The sequence below is a fragment of the Talpa occidentalis genome, unplaced genomic scaffold (genome assembly GCF_014898055.3).
Source record: "Talpa occidentalis isolate TD23 unplaced genomic scaffold, MPIMG_talOcc4v2.1 talOcc4.9, whole genome shotgun sequence".
In the NCBI taxonomy this organism is placed as follows: domain Eukaryota; kingdom Metazoa; phylum Chordata; class Mammalia; order Eulipotyphla; family Talpidae; genus Talpa; species Talpa occidentalis.
In genome coordinates, this window is record NW_023605305.1 from 28,752,399 (window position 1) to 28,772,584 (window position 20,186).

At 46.5% G+C, this 20,186-nt stretch overlaps 2 protein-coding genes and 1 long non-coding RNA gene across 7 annotated transcripts in view; 2 read left to right on the forward strand and 1 right to left on the reverse strand.

The window, feature by feature from the left end:
• RAD54L (RAD54 like) overlaps window positions 1-5,590 on the forward strand; it is a 29,910-nt gene extending 24,320 nt beyond the window's left edge. For 3 of the 4 annotated variants that reach the window (XR_008550355.1, XR_008550357.1, XR_008550356.1), the window contains 2 exons: window positions 43-3,235; window positions 3,371-5,590. Coding sequence is in view for 1 of the 4 variants with exons in the window: in XM_037500245.2 (XP_037356142.1) it covers window positions 43-253 (211 nt within the window). In the remaining 3 variants the exon portion in view is untranslated. Of the gene's footprint in view, window positions 1-42 lie in introns of all 4 variants that reach the window. The other variant, XM_037500245.2, reaches the window with a different exon arrangement.
• LRRC41 (leucine rich repeat containing 41) lies at window positions 371-20,182 on the reverse strand. Of its 2 annotated transcripts, none has more exons than XM_037500243.2 (10): window positions 19,690-20,182; window positions 14,420-14,506; window positions 13,658-13,728; window positions 6,415-7,564; window positions 2,954-3,214; window positions 2,314-2,478; window positions 2,118-2,216; window positions 1,457-1,579; window positions 1,166-1,241; window positions 371-1,067 (listed from the first exon to the last, which is right to left on the reverse strand). In XM_037500243.2, the coding sequence occupies exons 1-10, from the start codon at window positions 19,886-19,888 to the stop codon at window positions 848-850; spliced, it is 2,451 nt and encodes an 816-aa protein (XP_037356140.1). In that variant the 5' UTR covers window positions 19,889-20,182; the 3' UTR covers window positions 371-847. The 2 variants fall into 2 exon arrangements, with proteins under 2 accessions (XP_037356140.1, XP_054547457.1); XM_054691482.1 differs by lacking the exon at window positions 19,690-20,182 and adding an exon at window positions 17,558-18,200.
• Window positions 5,592-13,286, forward strand: LOC119236420 (uncharacterized). The gene is made up of 3 exons (XR_005123056.2): window positions 5,592-7,656; window positions 11,932-12,065; window positions 13,040-13,286. It is a non-coding gene; the product is annotated as an uncharacterized LOC119236420 (long non-coding RNA).
• Window positions 20,183-20,186: the final 4 nt, after the last annotated feature.

The following is a 20,186-nucleotide window of genomic DNA, read 5'->3' on the forward strand; positions in this document are numbered from 1 at the left end:
AGACGGAGCTTGTAGTGATGACAGCTTTGTCCTCTGCCCCAGGTTGCACTGCCGTCGCTGTGTCAACAACCACCAGGTTTGGCCCCCCCCTGATGGTTCTGACTGCACCTCAGACCTGGCTCAGTGGAACCATAGCACTGATAAACGGGGGCTAAAGGATGAGGTACTCCAGGCTGCCTGGGATGCTGCCTCTACTGCCATCACCTTCGTCTTCCACCAGCGTTCCCATGAGGATCAGCAGGACCTCCACTGATAACCAGCTGAGCTGGGTGTAGCTGTTAGAGGAAGGGACAGGGAAAGTGGCTCTCTGCTCCACGAGGTCCCTGCTAAATTTTGTTCTCTGGGAGAAAAATCATCAAGGAGGGCTATGTGATGTTGGCCCAAAATTTATTTTATAAGAAAAACTTTTTTGGTTAAAAAAAAGAAAGGAATAAAGGTATGAAAGGGACTGAGGCCTGGGAGCAGCATGGTGAGCCCAGCAGAGACCTGGTAGTGGGCACTTCTACACTCTTTAAAGCCTGGGTACCTGCTTGAGGAAGGAAAGCAGGAACCCTGGGGCAGGGGAGAGGGGCTGTCTTCAGTGATGGATGACCACTGTAGCCTCCTGGCCCAGGGTTCCCACAGTACTGGGTAAAAGGGCCCAAAGGCTTTAAACCCAGTTGTGGGAATGAGTTCCTTTGCTGGGCTCCATCAAGGCCTCCAGGACCTCAGTGCAAAGGAAGAAGGAAAAAAGAGAAAAAAAGGTGACAGAAAGAGAAAGAATTGTGGTTGGGAGTTCTGGGCAGCCCATGCCTCAGCCCTTGCAAGCTGACGGTACTGAGCATGGGCCTATGAGGCATGGGCTCCATCACATGGTGCTGACATAATCTGCGAAGGCCTGGGATGAGTCCCACGAGTCGCTAACCACATGGCATGTGGCTCGGAGTCGCCGGATGGCTTCCCTGGCTGTGACTGCATCCTGGTCCAGCCAGTTCTGGAATAGGCGCAGGTGACCAAAGGCTCCCCGGCCCCAGCGCTCCAGCCGCTTGGCGAATTCCAGAAGCCCATCTGGCTTGATGCAGTTGGAACTGGTAGGGGTGAGATGGATTAGATACTCAGGAAGCAACTAATCCCTGGTCTATATCCCTGCAGCTCCCTCCCTGGCCCCCCACCCTCCCACATGTACCTGATGTCCAGCTGACACAGAGAGGAAGATGAATCCTCTGAGAAAACATCTGCCAGGGCCAGCAGGCCAGCATTCCCTGGAGAGGAGAGAAGTGCCTGTCACCTCCACTCAAGAACAGGAACAAAGATGTCTCAACCAATTCTGGTTGGGGAGAATACCAGCCTCCTGAAGCCCCAGAACACTATATTCCAACCCCCTTATTCCCAGTGAAGAGGTCTATGCCTTCACTCACTTTTTCTAGGTCAAAGGATTAGTTCCTTCCCCCCTCCCTCCCCAGGGTCCTGCCCCCACCCAGGCGGTTCCCTGGCAGCCGAAGGCCCTTCAGTGTGGAGTTCCCCTTCATAGCAGCAACCATCTCAGGCAGAAATTGGGCTGGGCGCTTCTCAAACAGACGACAGAAGGAGAAGGTAATCTCTGTGAAGAGAAGTTAGAATAAATTTGGATGGCTGTATTAGGACTGGTGCTGCCCCTCCTGCCCCAGCTAATCTTACTTAGCAAGTGGCCCAGAAAAAGGTAGACATTTGTCCCAAGATCCCAAGCAAAGCTAGAACTAAATCAGAATTCAGACCAAATTGGTTTACTGTACGGACTTTTCTCTGCATGAACAGTTCTTCATGCACTTCCTCTTTTCTGTTCTTCTATGCAAGGGTGGGGACTAGAGTCAAGTCTATGAAGGGAGCCTGTGATGGTACATCTGTCGCTCCCCACTGTCATTTCTGACAGCCATTGAGAGGTAGAGATGTTTGAGTGATGTACTCTAAAGGTAATTTCCCAAGTTTAATAGAAGATACAGTAAGTTTTGGAGCTTTTTTAAAAGGAGGAACATGCTGATTCTATAACCATCTTATATTGATAGTTGAGGACACAGGCATAGTAACTTATTCAGTTGTTTAAGTGGCATCACCAAAATGAGGACCCAGGAAATACCCAACGTTCTGGATAAAGAATTTACCTTGAAGAGTCAGATTCTGTAGCAAAAAGAGCACCTCGCTCTGACAGTCAGCCAGATTCATGTCGTGGAAGCTCAGCCTCTTCAGGGCTAGGTTGTACTCTGGATGGGGGCAGAAGTGACAAGTCTTAGCTTTCCCAAAGAGCAATGCAGAGTCCCCTCCTACCCATCTCCCTTAGCTATTCTGGTTGGGTCCTACCTTTGAGTGTCTGCAACACAAGCCCAAAGTCCTGGGGAGAGGCAAAGGTGGCACTATCCAGGGACAGTTGCTGCAGAGAACCTGAGGCCTTCAGTACAGAACAGAGCAGTGGGGCTGGCTGGGCTCCCCGTGGAAACCCCATCTCCAGCTGTTCCAGGCAGTTTTCTGGATATGGTAGAAGAGAAGATTCCAGGTGGCCATTTCTGCTTAATTCCCATAGTAGATCTCAGCCCATCCTTAAGGGGTTTACTAAAAAATAACTTCCTTGATTGCCTATTATCTGCTAGGCACTGATAGGTTCAGGAAAAAGTACTATAAAATTCAGTCATTGCCTTTAAGGAGATTATGAGAAGCAAATATGCAGAATGGAGGGACAGGAACTAAAAGAACCTACAGCAGGTAGAGCTAATCTATTCTGAAAGTCAGATCCAGACTTAAAGATGGTCCAGACTCCTTTTCTGAAGACTAAACTGCCTGATTACTCCCTTCTGGGCTTATGGTCTGGGCTCTGTCTAGACCAGTGCTCTAAAGGGGGCAGATTTCAAATAAGACAGGATTGAGTGGTAGGCCTGCACTAGACATTTTCCTGCACCTGCACATGTGTGGAGATATGTGCATACATGCATGCACAGTGCTTCACCTGGTATCTCCTCATCCCCAATTATGTGGTTAGGGGGCCCTGCATTCCCTGGCACAGCAGGGTTGTCTCTCTGGCTGGGGTGGTCGACACGAATTGAGAGGACCCTCAGCAGGGGCAGGGCTCGCACAATGGCACGCGTCAGCTCCAGAATGGGCAGTGGTGAGAATAGGTCACTGAGATGGAGGGCACGGAGGCGGCATCCAGCCTGGCCTGAAAGGGCCCGCAGGCTGTCCAACAGGCGGAAGATGTTGGAGCCCAAGCCTACGACGGAAGAGAGAGCAGGTGAGTCATATGGCGGTCTTAGGTACAGTTTTCAGAGATAATTCCAGGTCTACCTGTTGACAACTACCAAATCTGAGCTTTGGATCAGATTATTTAAAATCATTTGCACTATTCATTGTCTTGCTTTTTCCTCAGGTAACCAGCAAACTGATGTCTACTATACTACAACCTCAAAACAGGGCAGTCACAAAACAAGATAAAGGATGTGTTGGGACAGCATGTGGCTGCTGATTGAAAGATAGCAAAGGTCTCTGGACTTTCACGATAGGCTATGGGAAACACCTGAAAACGAGGCAGAAGAATGACAGGAAACCAGTAGGGAGTATTTTGTCATTGGATGGGAATGGGGCAGAAGTGGATAACCACAGAAGGAGCAGAATGCAGAAAGGTTAGGGTAGTTTCTTAAGGCCACAGAGCAAATAATTCCAAGGAATTTGTCTCGCTCTCCTTTCCCCGTGGATTGAGTGGGTTCCTGTTCATCCAACAAAACCTTAGCCAGCACCACACCTAGTAATCAGATTTTTTTTTTTTTTTGGCTAGACAATAAGATACAAGCCTGAAAACAAAAATGTGGGAACTGGGGAAGTAGAGTATTGTGGAAATATAAAGGATGGGTGCTTAACATCTAGTTTACATCACTAAAGGCTGAATCTAAAAGAACATTAAGGAGACAGGCTAACAGGAAAGAGAACTATTTTGGCAGAACTTGGCAACATATAAAGGCATGGAGGAGAAAGTGACAGGTTCCCAAAACAAAAATGAGTAGTGTGGCTAATATGTCAGATGAGTTAGGGGGAGGTATGAAAGATCCTTAGAGGTAAGTTTGGTAGGAAGCCAGTGAAGTTTTTAAATGAATGAATGACAGCCAGATCAGCGTTTCTGAAAGAATGCTTGGACTGTAGTGTACACAGTGGATTGTATAGTGAGTGTGGGTCAGAAGGAACCGTTAAAATGATGAATCCAGGTGGGAAGTATGGCAGCTAGCTGAATCAAGGATGTGGAGTTGGAGAAATGGATTTGAGAGACTGGCAAGTTATCTAGAAATCAAAGATGGGGTAAGAAAGGACACAGGTTTCTTTGGGGCAGTCACCTGTGATGTCATTGAAAACAGGAGAGGATCCCTCTAGGGAGAAGATGCACTCAGTTTGGACATGAATTTGGGAAACTTCTGATTATGAAGTGACATTTAGTAGTTAGCTGGATAGATGGGTCTGGAGTTTAAAGAGAATAACTTGGTAAGCTAATGTCAATACAGGGAGTCTTCAGCATAGTTTGACTTTGAAGTCAAAGGAATGGATAAAAACGCCCAGGCAACATGGATAAAGCAGGAGAGCTCTGACTAACTGAATTCAGAGAGGTGATGTCCAGAGGGAGAAAAAAAATCAGATTTTGAGGTAGTGTAAAAAAACTTATGAAGATAATGGTGCTATATGCTGCCAGGAATTAATGTAAGGTGAGGGCTGAAAAGTATGCTTTGGACTTCGCAGCAGAGGTCTTTGGTGACCTATGTCCTAAATGCAGGAGTTCTAAATAACTGGAGTTGGCTGTGGGAAGTGCTAGCACAGGTGACTGGAGCACTTTGAGGGACAAGAATGACTAGAATCCTTTAACATGGGATAAAGGAAAGCAGCAGTTATTGGTGGACACCTGATTTAATTTTTTTTTGTGTGTGTAGAGGAACTGGGATTTAGGTCAGAAGTGTGTGTGTGTGAGAATTTGCCAGAGACAAGAGTGGGGAGAGAACAGGCAGACTGGCTGAAATACAGTGTTAAGGGTAGAGCAGGTAGACAGGTCTGCTGCACTATGTATGGGTTAGCTCCCTGGCCCTGATAGAGGTGATAGCACTGAGGCCACCAGGGAGGCCCCTGATTCAATGTTTAAATGTTGATGGGGTCATAAATTGGAGAGAAGGGAGGCAGCAGTAAGTGGATTCTGGAGCCAGGTTGCTTGGGTTTGACTCATAATTTACCAAGTTGGCCTCAGTTGTCGCAAGGTTTCATTACATGGTAGAGTGACACTTAAAATAAGTTGAACATGTGTTAGGCAGTATGTAAAAAGGTATGTGAGGAGCAAGCTTTCCTAAGGAAGTGAGAAGGTATGGATCCAGAGCACAGGTAGAGGAATTAGCCTTAAAATCTGGATGGTGGGCCTCCCCGGTGGCGCAGCGGTTGAGCGCTGGGTTGCAAAGCTGCTCCACAGCCTCTGCAGTGCCGGTTCGATCCCCGGCTGCTCCCTGGCCACCGGAGGAGGGTCCCACATGGCGTGCAGACCTCTCCTGCCGCCCGCTGCTCCCCTCAGCAGTGTACTAGGTCTTTCTGCCTGCTCTGCTCCCCGCTCTGGCTCTGGTGAATTCTCTCACCCTCCCGCGCTTCTGACTGTACCCAGTGCTTGTATAAATACAAACAAACAAATAAAAAAAAAAAACTTCAGTCCTTTTAAAAAAAAAAAATAAATAAAATCTGGATGGTGGTCTTTTCCCTCTTGGTGAAAGAGGGAGGGAGAGATGAATGCAACTGGAGAACTTCTAGGTTAGTAAGTAGGAGTACATGTTATGTGATGGCTTGTGTTTTTGTGACATAGGTGAGGGCAATCTGCTGGGGGAGGTTATGGAAGTGGTAGAGTAGGAGTGAGAGCTGACGTTATAAATGGGACTCATGAGGTTGGTGAAGATGAACACACAGTAGCAGCAGTCTGCACAGTTGTGTGGCTTTGCTCTAACAGTGCTCAGCAACCGAGGCAGATTGCTATGTTTAGTCAGAAGTGGTTTTGCTAGCCAGCACAGCCAGGTGGGATAAGACTGAGAACTGCCCTGCAGGTTGCTAGTCCAATTAAAGAAATGTGTCCCTGTCTTGTCTGTTTTGATACCACTAGTAAGATCCAGGCTGGGCTGATGGACATTACACAGTTTCCACCCGCCCTTGGATTGCCTTCCATATCTAAAATGTATTCAGGTTCCAGCTTTTTTTTTTTTTTTTGCCTCACTGTCCCTCAGGACCCATGTCTATAGACTTCCTCTTCCCTAGCACTGACAATCTTGCCACGATTTCTTGTGTGTACCTTCTATCTCCCTGTGAGGAGGCAGGGCCACATCTCTAGCTTCCTGGTGGTAATGCCTGTTGCCCTCTGCTCACAGCTAGTGCTGCTAGGAGATCCAACCCCTGCCCCTCCAGGGCACTCACCATTGTAGGAGAGTGTCAGGCTCTCCAGAGACACCCAGGAGCTCAGCAGGTGGCACAGTGTCAGAGCTGCCTCAGTGGAGAGCGGAACTGTGAATAGCTCCAAGGTGGAAATGCTGCGGAATCGCTGGGAGGCTTCCAGTGCTGGAAGCCCTAGGCAGCTGGGATCTGATCCATCCAAAGCTCCACAAGCCACTTCCCCGATCTCCATCTCTTCTCCATCCTCCTTCTCACCAGCCACAATGAAAACAAAGTCATATAGGTCTTCAGACTCTGCACCAGACCCTTGGCGGGTGCGTGCACCCTTCTTCCCTGCAGCTCTCTTGAAACGCTTTAGGGGCTTAGGCTGTGTGGCTGAGCTAGCTGGAGCTCTTTTGGATGAGGATGTGGAGGAGGAAGAGGAGGCAGAAGCAGAGGAGGTTGTGGCTGGAGCAGTGGGTGGCTGCTTGGTGCCAGGAGCCTCGTGGGAATTAGCTGGAGGGTGCAGCTCCCTCTTAGGGTCTGTCCCACCTGCTGTCAAGCTCTCCTGTGTGCTCCGGCGTGTTACTCGAGTGGCAGGTGCAGCTCTGGCTGTCTGCTTGGCTTCGCTCTTTCGCCGGGAGGCCATCAGGGCTGCAGCACATCGCTCAGCAGCATCCCGGCGGGGCCGGCGTGAGCCCAGCAAGAGGGACCCTTCATCTCGGGATGGGGCCCGGCCTCGGGAAGCCTCTCCACAAAGACGACAGGGTGGGCCACCAGGGCCTGGCTGCCAAAAGCCAGCACTCATGGTGAGGATAAGGATGAAAAGGGCTGACTCAGGCACAGGCCAGGAATACAGGGACACCTGGCTGACAGCCCCATGGTGAATAAGCTGATGCAACAACTGCCGAAGTGACTGCTGTGCAGCCACATCAGAGAACAGCAGGTGGCGGAACTTGAGGGTGTGCAAGGAACTGGCCAGGGTCTCCAAAACCCTGCGGTTGGGCTCAGCTACCAGCTCAGTTGCACCCTGCAGCATGTTGCAGATGGTGAGCTGCCGGACATGGCGGGAACTATGCAGAAGAGGCGAGAAGCGCTGGTCACAAAGACGCCTGTCAGAAGACACATCAATGGTCCCACGAAGAACATGGGAAAAAAAGGCTTCCATAAACTTGGCTCGCCAACAGGTCACGCTCTGAAAGCAGAGAACACGCCAGACAGCCGTGATCCTAAGTGCTGGCTACCAATGAAACTGACATCCCATTTTCCTCCCTTCTAATGAGCCAGGTAACATTCTAAATATTTTATACATATTCATTTAGTCAAATCTCTGAGGCGTATTACCATTAACCCCATTTTATAGGTAAACTGAGGCACAAGAATTACTGCATGTGATTACACATGTAAGGGGTAGACTCAAGATGTGAACCCAGGAAATTTGGTTCAGGGGGACATTTTGCTGTAGTGCAAAGTTCAAATGAAACAATTGCATGTTTGGAAAACAAATTCACGTTTGTTTCTAGAAACTGATCCCAATTTTCCATTCTTACCACCAGTTTTCCAGTTCATCACCTCACACTAAGTTTCCTCATTGCTCTCCCTCCCTGTTCCTGTTCCCCCTTCCCAAACTTTTGTATAAGCCCTCTTGGTTCATTTTTGTAAAACACCTGGCTAGGGTTAATTTGGAATTCCTTAGCTTGGCAGAGAAATTCTCCAATGATATGGCCTCTGTCTACCTAGAAAGCTTTATTTCCACGTCTTGTTCATATGAATGTTTTGCTCTGGCCAAATTGGTCATCTCATTGACCCAAACTTGCCTTCTATGTCCTTTCCCACATCTGTCAGAAATGTTCTTCATTGCCAAGCTAAATAGACTTCATGAAAGGACCTTTAACATTTTACTCTTTGAAGCCATTCATTTCTCTGAGGCTGTTAGTGTCTCTCCCCCTGCCTCTTGAGGCCACACATTTCTCATGGAGTTGAGTCTGCCTGTGTACATGTCCAGCCAGATTATAAAGTCCTGGAGAGCAGGGACCAAATCTTAGAATTCTTTGTTCTCTGAGGCAGTATTTATTTGCTTTGATAAATATGACACTTTGTCAGGCTATTCTGATACATTAGAACTCCAAAAGCAAGTGATTTTCAACCTTTGGTGCACATCAGAATTTACTGTGGAGCTTTTTTTTTCTTCCAAAATTCATATGCCAGGTACCCAGGTGTGATTTGGTTATGTTACATCTAAGGTAACGTCCATGCCTCTTTTTAAAACCTCCCCCATGTGATTCTGATGTACAAACAGACACACTGAGACAGATATCTCTAAATCCCAAACTTCTAAGATGCAGTAGAATGTGCTCACTTTGAGACACATGCTCTGAACTACTATATTCCAGACCTCTTCATCTCGAAAATGTACATAAAATCACCTGCTTCACAGGCAGGACTGTTGTGAAGATTAAAGGAGGCCATGCAAGTTAGAGCACTTAAATTACAAAATAGAAAATGTTACTTCTGCTGCTGCTAGTGAATTAACACTGCCTCAGAGGGGCAGTGTGAAATTTATAAGAGGTAAAGCCTGTTAAGCAGGGTGGATGACTTAATATTGAGCTAACTGGCATGATAGCAACAACAGAAAAGCCTGTGTTACCAGCAGCAGTGTGGGGACACAGAAGAGCAGGAAAACATACCTGGCAACCAAATCTGCTTGGACTCAAAAGAGTACGATATTGTTGAATCCTTCAAATACAACCTCACTCTAGCACCTTTTTCTAATTTGCTGGCCAGTGCTGACCGCCTTGAAAAACACTTATAGGTAACCCTAGCAAGGCTTCAACTCAAAAATGACAAGCGTGTGAACTAAGATATTGTGGTTGGTTCTGACTATAGGAATTGAAATGTGTAGTTTAGATAAATACTGGATGTTTTAAAGACATTTCATTAGTTGATGAAAACAGTGGGAAAGAAAATTTGAACACCCTGACACAATTGTGGTGAGAGTAGCATCACACAGTGACTAGGCACATGCATCCTAGAGCCAGGCTGCCTCAACTTGGATCCTGGGTCTGCCATTTACAAATTGTAACCCTAGGCAAGTTACTTTTCCTTTTTCTGCCTCAATTTCAGTATAAAGTAAGGAAGACAACTATGCCTACATCATAGGGTTGTCATCAGGATTCAATAAGCATGTAGTTATGACAACCATCTCAGTGCTTCTCATAAATTAGCAGACAGCAGCTTACCACACTTCTATCACCGCCTTTTAGAAGAATCTCTATCACCGCCTTTTAGAAGAATTTCAAAACTTCAAGGCTGAAATACACCTGAGAGCTAGCCCAAGCCACTCATTTTGGGGACTTGGACATTATTGCACAGGCTATGCAAAGTGATTTAAATATACTTTCTTTTGAGTGAGAGTAAGGGAAATGAGACATCAAAGAGGTGAGGTGGTGCTTGGCTCATCTACAGTGTTTGCATTTCAGGCACTGGTGGGGTAAAATTATAAAAGTGGGGGGCGCTAAAATTGACTTGTATTAAACTGAGACAAAAAATTTCATAAATTGGGCCTCCCTGGTGGCGCAGCGGTTGAGCGCTGGGTTGCAAAGCTGCCCGCAGCCTCTGTAGCGCTGGTTCAATCCCCGGCTGCTCCCCGGCCACCAGAGGAGGGTCCCGCATGGCGCGCAGACCTCTCCTGCCACCCGCTGCTCCCTTCAGCAGTGTACTTAGCTCCTTCTGCCTGCTCTGCTCTCCCTCTCTGGCTCTGGTGAATTCTCTCACCCTCCTGCACTTCTGACTGTACCCAGTGTTTGTATAAATAAATAAATAAATAAATCTTTAAAAAAAAAAATTTCATAAATTATATATTGCCCACTTTGGGGGAAACAAATATTTGTGGAAAGAAGCAAATCAAAAAATGTATAACTCCAAGGGGGTTGTAATTGTATGGGGAATATAAAAATAAAATTTAAATTAATAACTCTGGAGTATGTAGTGAATAGCTATAGATGTCTGTTTTTATAACAGACACAATTCTGAACTGTTTCAAATGCTCGGTTTTTTAATATAGCACTGTATCATTAAACATTTTTACTACCATGTATTTAAAGATTTTTAGAATCTGACTTTACTAATATTTTGAAAATATGAATGTACTATGTAATTTGTATTTAATATTAAAATTATTTCTAGCTTTTTTATTTTAAACTTTGCTAAATGAACATATGGAAATAAACCCTCATGAGTATCTTCCACTTTTATATACTATAAATTCTAAAAGAAGAATTTCTAGTCAAAGAATTTGAATATTTTAAAAAATTTTGACAATTATCACCAGGTTGCCCACTAAGAAAGTTAACATTTTCTGTCCCCCACAAAAGCAGGGATTAAAGTCTCAGTGCTATCAAGCTATTGCCAGTCACTGCAGCACAAGTTTGATCCCCGGCTAGCCAGGGAGTGAATACATACAGCACAGCAGACCTCTCCTGTCTTGCCTGCTGCCCCCCACAACAGTGTAGTTCAGTATATCTGCCTGTTCTGCTCTCCACGCTGGTGAATCTTACCCCTTGCATCTCTGACCTAAACCCCAGCTCTTGTATGTATAAATAAATCTTTAAAAAAATCAAAACAAGACTTTACTAGTTTGAGTTACAATTTTACTTTACCATTTTTTATTAATGAGATTGAACACATTCACTTTATTGGAAATTTTTGTGTATTTTGTGACTTTGCCTTTGTCATAGCTGTTTCTTTGTTTTACAAATTTTGTTGCATTTCCTGGTTTCTGTATCTTTTAAATTGTGTATAGTTTGTTGGCCAAATATGTTCATATTTCCTTTTTTTTTCTACCCATTTAATAATTAGCACTCTCCATCCTGAGAATAGATAGCCAGTCACCTTTATTCTTAAGTTGTTGTGTGCTTTTTTTACAATTCTATACATATAGAAATTATTTGATTATGTTGTAAACTTCTAAATTCATTTTTCCAAATCATTAATCAGTTACTAGAGAACCACTTATTGAGTAATTCTTCATTTCTCCATTGGTTTGTCTCCAAAATATCTATTTTATTCTATAGATTTCTTTATACACACACTAGTATTACACAGTTTGAAATATTATTGCTTTATAAACAGTCTGGGACCGTGGTCTATCTTTACGCACCACTGAATCCTAGAATCTGGTGTACCTATAACTGAGCAGACACTGTTTCTGAACTATGAATGAAAATTACTGTCATGCGAAAGTGGGAAATAGAAGACACTTTCTGGAATGGATATGCTCCAACTCAGGACCTCTGTCTAGGTGACTATTACGTTAGACACCAAGCTGGAAGGCTCCTAAAACGTTCTGAAATTCTCTGAGACAAGAAAAGATTACAAATAGACATTCTCTCCCGGGAGCTTGAGATAGATAATGTTGGGAAAAAAACTTTCTCTAAGAGAAAGATACTGAAATATCCATACTGCATGGGAAACACTAGTACAAAGTGAATCTCATATTTCTTTAAAGGTTGCACGAAGTTGTTACTGTTTTCTAATATTCTTGCGTCCACTTCTCTTCCTCAGGTTTATTTATCTCCTTAACAAAGGGTCTGAGGATTTTGTTGTGCTTCAGTGTCATCACACTGAACTCCAGAGGCTGGTTCCAGATCTAAAAGTGGAAAAGCTGAAGGATATGGAGCTGCATGTTACTGAGCCCAGTGCGTCCCTAGAAATTAAAGCGCCAACTTATGCCTGATATCAGCATGTTTTGTCATCTGACCTCACTTACCATATAGAACCCAATTCAAATATTACTTCCTAGGAAAGGGCTTCTTGATTTTTTTTTTTCTTTCAACCTCCCTGCTACTCTATCACATCGCTTATTCTACCACACATGATGTACTTGCAGATTTCTCCACTAAACTGGTAGTTCCTCAAGATTAAGGACTGTGCCTGTATTTCTAATATCTAGCAAAAAGCCTAGTAAATAGTAAGGTTTAGCAAATGTTTATGGTACTCAATTGTCTGTCACCAAATCATGGAGCAATGAAAGAAATTCTGCTTAAATGAGAGTTCCAGTGCATTATATCTGAAACAATGAGTAAAAGAATCTCATGCTATGAGGAGCCCTAAAAGTCATTTTGTCCAACTTCTTTTACAATGCCAAATTTCCTTTACAATACCCTCGTGTCAAGTAGTTATCCAGATTCTATTTAACACTTAGTGCTGGGAAGTTTATTGCCTCTGGAATTAGCTTATTTCATTACCAAAAAGCTTGGAGGTGAAAAGTTCTATATTCAGGACCTCCTTGGTAGTGTAGTGGTTAAGTCTCAGTACTATCACTGCTATGGCCTGAGTTCCATCCCCAGCTAGGGAGCTAACACATATATAGTGCAACAGACCTCTCCTGTCTTAGCTACTGCTCCCCTTAGCAGTGTATTTCAGTAAATTTGCGTGTTCTATTCCCTACTCTGTCTCTGGTGAATCCTCTCACCCCCTACACCTCTGGCTTGTACCCCAGTTCTTATATGCATAAATAAATCTTTTTTTTTTTTTAAAGAAAAGTTCTATATTCAAAGTAGCAAAAATTTATCTTCCTTTAGCTTCTGCTCAGAACAAATCTAATCTCTCATGTAATAACCATCCAAACACTTCAAGACAGTTCATGTTCCCCAAGTCTTCTCTTTTTCAGGAAAAACATCTCCAGTCTTCCAATTTGTGATTCATGATGTGGCTCTGACTTCTTTTTCCACAATGGAGCGGTAGCCTGACCATCACAGTGCCAGGTAGGACTGTCATTCCTCTTGTCATTTAGCCTACACTATATTACATTAGTTCACATTGCTTAGGGTAAAGTCATTATGAGTGACTTCAGCATACTGTTGACTAAACCTTCTTAATCTTTTCTATATAAGCGGCTGCTAAGCCAGACCCCTGTACCTGCTATGCAAAGGTCATACAGTTGGAATTTTTTAGAGTCAAGTGAAGAGTTGGGTTTTTCTATTAAATGTCATCTTGTTAGGTTTGATCATTGCTCTAGCCTTGTTGAGACCTCTATGAATCTGGATTCTGCAATCCATTGTAATCTCTACCTTTTCCTGTTTTGTGTCACAAAAAACAAAGTGAGCAAGCAAGTCAATGCCAAATGACAAATGGGTAACAACCTTGGGACAAACCATCAGAGCCCTCCTCCCAAATACATTCCCATCCCTGTCCCTGTACTTTACCAGTACCCAGCTTGGGTTTGTGTGCTATTTCTGCTTTTACTGCACAAAGTTAGGCCAGACTTCTACCTGGTGCCTTAACTTACTTCCAAACTGGAAGGCCTTGTCTTCATCAGCTCATCCCATAGTCGGCGCCAGATGGCCTGAGTAGAGAGGCCTGTCGGGAGAAATACCACACTTACTTGGCTACTATGAGTGAAGCACATCAGCCTTTTAAATATTATCCTCTGAATTCACAGGAGCTATATGACAGACTAGTAAAGAGTACTGGCTCTAAATATAGACTGCCTGGATTTGAATATAAGCAAACTCTAGCTGTGTGACCTTGAGCAAGTTACTTAGTTTTTCTGTACTTCAGTTTCCTTATCTGTAAAATGTAGTTAATAATAGCTAATTCACAGTTGTTGAAAAGAGTAAATGAATCTACAGTCATACCATCCTGAAGTCGCCCAATCTCGTCTATAAAGATTAAATGGACTTCTCCAGGTAAAGTGACTAGGACAGCTTGGTACATCAGGGTTGGTTAGAAAAATGTTAGCCGATAATAGATCTGCCCAATGAGGGATTTTGGAAGAAACTTGGTGAAAGAGAATAAGATTTAGATGATCTGGGTTCTAGTGTGGTTTTGCTAGTAATTGTTGTGTGCCTATGGTCCCATTTTTATGAGGAATCACGTTTATTTTGTATTTCATAAGATACTGTGAAGAATTAGATAAGAAAGGCGATGTGAGGGCATTTTTTGAAAAGTATGAGATTCTGTGCAGACATCAGCTGTAATATTTACCTGAAAAACATCAAGCTGCTTTGCTTACAATCACTGACTAAGAAAGAGAAAGAAAGACACTCACCTTTCTTGAGGGCAGTTTCCTCAATCCTTTCCAAGTAATATATATTGAGCAGAGGTAAGATGCTTTGCAGTATTGGGCCGGGGAGGGCTATGAAAACCAAAACACAAAATTTATTTTTTTCTCCCAGGGTTCCAAGCATTATTTATCCTATTGGAAAGGAAAACATAAGGGTACACTTTTCATTTGACAAATGAATTATAGAAGCTAACCTAAGTCTAATTTAAACTCTGATCCACTTATTATTTATTTATATTTGCGTTGAAGAACTAGGGTATAAGCCAGAGATGTGGGGGTGGGGGTGAGAGGATTCACCAGAAACAGAGTGGGGGGTTAGAATAGGCAAATCTACTGAAATACACTGCTGAGGCGAGCAGTGGGTGAGACTGGAGAGGTCTGCTATGCTGCCACGTGGGTCAGCTCCCTGGCCCTGGATGAAAGCTTCACTGTACTTAGCGTTAACCCCTTGTGCCACCAGGGGAACCCCACTCCCTCCCCTACCCCGCCATGTACATTTTTAAGGGTGAGATAATCCCACAAAGCAAGCTGATATGTTCATGTAGGAGATGGTCAGTTCACTTCTGCCCTAGCATAATGAACTATCTGCATTTTAAAGCTTCTATTAAATATGTATGATAAAAAAGTTCTTTACATTCTGGGCCCTACTAACTTCTCCAGCTCCCTGTTTTGTGTCCTATACTTTAGCCACACTAAACTACTGTTTTTTCATTTCTTTACCTGACTTGTTTTCTTTCCTTTTTTTTTTTTTTTTTTAAAGATTTATTTTTAGGGCCCCCCAGTGGCGCAGCGCATTGAATGCAGCGCTGTGAAGCTGTCCGCAGCCTCTGTAGTACGGGTTCAATTCCCAGCCGGCCAGGGAGATACCCACATGGTGCAGCAGACCTCTCCTGCCTCGCCCACTGCTCCCCTTAGCAGTGTCTTTGGTCCGTCTGCCTGTTCTGCTCCCTGCTCTGTCTCTGGTGAATCCTATTACCCTTCCATGCCTCTGGCCTGTACCCCAGTTCCTGTATAAATAAAAAAAATCTTTTTTTTAAAAGAAGGAAACATAGAGCTTCTGTTAAAAAAAAAAAGATTTATTTTTATTTATTTATGCATACAAGAACTGGGTTCAAGGCCAGAGATGCAGGGGGGTGAGAGGATTCACCAGAGACAGAGAACAGGTGGATCTGCTGAAATACACTGCTGAGGGGAGCAGCAGTCGAGAAAGGGGAGGTCTGCTGCGCCATATGGGTCAGCTTCCTGGCTGGGGGATCGAACTCATGCTATAGTAGCTGGCCATAGCTTGGTAGCGCTGAGACTTTTAACCTCTGCACTACTGGGGAGGTCTCTGACTTGTTTTCTTGGACCTAACAAGGTCTCTGTGCCTTTGGCATGTTGTTCTCTCTACCAGGAAAGCCCTTGCCAGTTTCAACATATCAGCTACTCATCTTTCAAGGATCACAAGCTTTTATTAAGGCTTTCTTGAATCTCTTCCCATATTTCCAGATAGACTACCTCCATATTCTGGGTCCCCACTATGGCCTGAACTCTAGTATTTTCCTATGAAGTACAGAAATATTTAGGTTCTATCTGTAAATGTAATATATCATAAAAATAAGATCTATTCTTGCTAACTCTATTTCTGAGATCATTATAGTATGGAGGCAAAAGGGTTTAGTCTCTTACGTTGGACAAAGTCAGGTAAAATCCTAACTGTACCACTTTGTTAACTGTGAATCCTGGGCAAATTAATGTCTTTAAGTGTTTTTTTTTTTTTAAAGATTTATTTATTTATGCATACAGGAGCTGGGGTACAGGCCAGAAGTGTGGGGGGGTAAGAGAATTCACCAGAGACAGAGTGGGGAACAGAACGGGCGGACCCACTGAAATGCACTACTAAGGGGAGCAGTGGACGAGCCAGGAGAGGTCTGCTGTGCCATAAGGGTCATCTCCCTGGCTGGGGATCGAACCTGCACTGCAGTGGCTATGGATAGCTTCACAGTGCTGCGTCTTAACCCCCTGCGGCACCAGGGAGGCCCCCATGTCTTTAAGTCTTAATTTCCTCAATTTTCAAATAAAGGCAGGGACTCCCTGGTTGTTTAGCCGTTAAATTACAGTGCTATACCTCCTACAGCCTGAGTTTGATCCCTGGCCAGGGAGGTGATCCACATATGGTGCAGCAGACCTCTCCTGTCTTGCACACTGCTTCCTTCAGCAGTGTATTTCAGTAAATCTGTCTGTTCCGTTCCCCACTCTGTCTCTGGTCAATCCCCTCACCCCCTTCCCCCCAACCCTGGCATATCTGGCCTACACCCTAGTTCTTCTATGCAAAAATTAAAAAAAAGAGAAGATAATAACACTCTGTGACACTGTAGTGAAAATTAAGGAGAATAATATTTGCTATCTGTTTGAAACCATGTTGGACATAATAAGTTCACTAAATATTCACCATCATTATTTTTATTCTGTCAATAGCATCTCTTTCCTGCCCAGAATAAATCTAAGATCTTGGAGTATACCATATCTAAGGTATGGTCTAATCTTTATTTATGGAATAATTGAATCTTGATATCCAAGAGTCTAGTACAATTCTTTGTACATAGTAGGCATTCAATATACCCTATTAATTTCCTGCTGCTACACTAATATAGGCTCTCTACTAGACTCACGATAAATCCAAGCTCCATATTCCATATTTTCATGTCCCCTCATTCCCCTCCACCCCCCCCCCCAACTTACACTGGCAAAGCTAGTCCACTACCTCCAGGAAGCCTTCCCTAGCTCTGAGCCCACACTGAGATGTTCCTCCAAAATAGCACTGCTTAGTATTTCGGTCAGTCTGCCTGTTCTGTTCCCCACTCTGTCTCTGGTGAGTCCTCTCACCCCCCTGCATCTCTGGCCTGTACCCCAGCTCTTGTATGCATAAATAAATCTTTTTTTTAAAAAAAAAAAACACCAAAAACAAAATAGCACTGCTTAGCATGCCTTTCTCTTAATTGGCCCTTTCAGGAGGCCTAACTTGATTCAACTTTTTCTGTGTAACTGTTTTCCTGGGCTAAGCCCATAAGAGTTCTTCCACCCCTATCCCTTCAATATGGTCCCCTCTGTTTACACATTCCCTCTCAGTCACAGGATTCTTACCCCTGTTATCCACAGACTCCTCTCTTCCTTTCTCCATTCTTCTTAAGCCAGTATTTTCTTTGCTTCTTTCCAGGCTACAACTTGAATACCACTCCCTCCCAATTTGTGGCCTCCTCCATACACAGTCATCTTTCTTTCTAGTCCCATTAAACATCCCAGAAACTCTAGGTGAACACATTCAAATCCTCTCTGCCTTCTTCCACACTCCATAGGACTTCTCTGAGCCCTCTGCCCAGTCCCCCTGTGATTTTTCTCCCATTTCCCAAGAGTCAGGCTGATCCTTCTCTTCTCAGCTGTTGGCATAGGGCCTCCAACATTCCCCTTCCCCCACCAGTCCTGAGGACTATTAACAGTCTTCTCCCACTATAGGAAGACATTTGGATCTCTTGAGGCTCTGTGCCCTACCCCCTTTCTCACCAAAGGCCCTCCCATATCCCTGGGCCTCCTTGAGCACTCTCCAGGCCTTAGGGAGAAGGCCCAACTCACCCAAACACCAAGGCCTTTTTCTTCACATCTACCTCCTCATTGTGGAACTCCAACCCTCATCCTAAAGATTTCAAGCCATTACTCCTGATCGTAATAAGGCCTTCTGCCTGGCAAAGACACTATTACCTCTGAGGCCTTCTCTAGGCCTCCCCACTTCCCCTCCTCATATTCCCCCCCCCCCAAAAAAAAAAAAATAAGGCCCAGGGCCTACCAGTCTGGGCCTTCCTCTATGCTGGGCCTTCTCTCTGACCTGTGATCTCCTCACCCAACTTCAGCCCTGGCCTCTGGACCCCACCCCCTCACAGCACCAGTCCCTCAGCCCCAAGGCCTCCCTTGTCCACCGTGCGGGCAGGCCTAGCCCCCAGTGTCCTCACTTCCACGCTATCAGTTACTAAGATCCCAACCCGAGTTTTCCTACTCAGCTGCCAGGTACCAGCCCATAGACGGGCCTCCTCTTGCCTATCTGGCTACCAGCCTCCTCTTCTCCGTTAGCCGGCCTGCCACCTCAATCCCAGGCCGTCACCTCAATCCCAGGCCCGCCACCTCAATCCCAGGCCCGCCAGCAGGGTTGCCCAGTTCGCCTTTCCCTGTTCTGGTCCCGGCATCCCAGGCTCCCACCGTTGCTATTCAGCCTGGGCACCCTCAACCAAGGCCTGGGCGTCGGTCTCCGCAGCCCTCAGGCCTGGGGCCTCCTTTCACTCCCACTCGAACCAAGGCCTCCTAGTGGCGACGCGCCCCCCTCTGAGTCCGGGATCCCGGGCCGTCGCCCCGCCTGGGGCCTCCACGGCCCTTCCCGCCTGTCCGTCATTCGAGCCTCCCTAGATTGCTGACAGGCACCGGGCCTTCCTTGACCCGCTCTGCTCTCCGATGTTCCTCGCCGCCCAGGCCAACCCGAGTGGTCTCCGGCGCTCACTGCCCTGCCCTGCCCATCAGTCCATTGCTCTACCAGTTTGGCCCCGGAGGCCCCGGTCGTCAGTTCGCTCCCTTCAGCCCTGGGCCGTCTGACAGGCCTCAGCGCAGCAAGCCCTCCGGCCTCTCCCCCAGCCCCATTCCCTGGCTCTACAATCCACTGGGCTTGGCCCCGGGAGTCTCCCTCCCATCGGCTGGGCCCCGGGAGTCTCGGCTCCCTCCCGCGGTGTGACAGACACACAGCGGAGGCCCCCGCGCCGTCAGTCAGGTTGGGTGGCCCGGGGCCTGGCCTCCTTGCCTGTCCTCCTTGCCTTAGGCCGGGCCTTCCAACCTCGGCCCCCGCCCCCGGGCAGCGGGGCCATCCCTGCCTATCGGTTCGACATCCGAGACTCCCCGGTCCGACCCAGTCCGTGTCAGTTCAGTGCCCACCGCCCGGCCAGTCAGTCCTGCCTCTGCTGCCCGGGCCCTGCCTGCTCCGTCCCGGACCCGGCCTCCTGGCCTCGCCCCCTGCGCCCCCCAGGCAGGCCGCGGTGCAGGTCCACCTGCCGGCTTGGTCCCGGTTTGTACTCTGCGCGCTGCCCAGTCAGGCACGGAATTCATGTTCCGACGCGACGGCCTTACTTCCAGTGCCCGGGGCCGGGCCTTGCCCCGGGCCTCCCGGCCTCGCCCCCCGCGCCCCCCGGCCGCTGGGCCGCCCCCGCTCATTGCCAGAGGTAGCCCCTCACCCCGCGACTTACCCCACACCCCGCTCTCCAGAACCCCCATATGGGCGCTCACCGCCCGCCCGCACAGCTCGAACAGGGCGGGGGGAACGCTGGGGCCCGAGGCCGAGCTCTTCGCTGGCGCCGCCTCCCGGGACGTGGCCTCCATGGTCGTTGCCGCCGCTACCTCACAGAACCAGCAACTCCGGGCGCGCCAGGCCTCGGGCGCCGCCATCTTGGGGAGGTGCGCGAGCCCGAGAGTGGCCCCCTCGGACCGCCATCTTGAAAAGGTCAGCAGTTAGGGCGGTTCCAACCAGCGATGTGGGGAAGAATGGAAACTTCACTACAGGAATACAGACCAATCTGCACACTTTCCAACTCTATTAGAACCCGATACTTTATGTAAACTCTTAAATAGGTAAATCTTATTCCTAGAGTGGCTAAAAGCTATATTTATTGCAAAATTTCCTCAGCTGCAAATATCAGCCACCCCTATTCCCTGTGTTTGGACGGTGGTACATGCCAATCGGAGC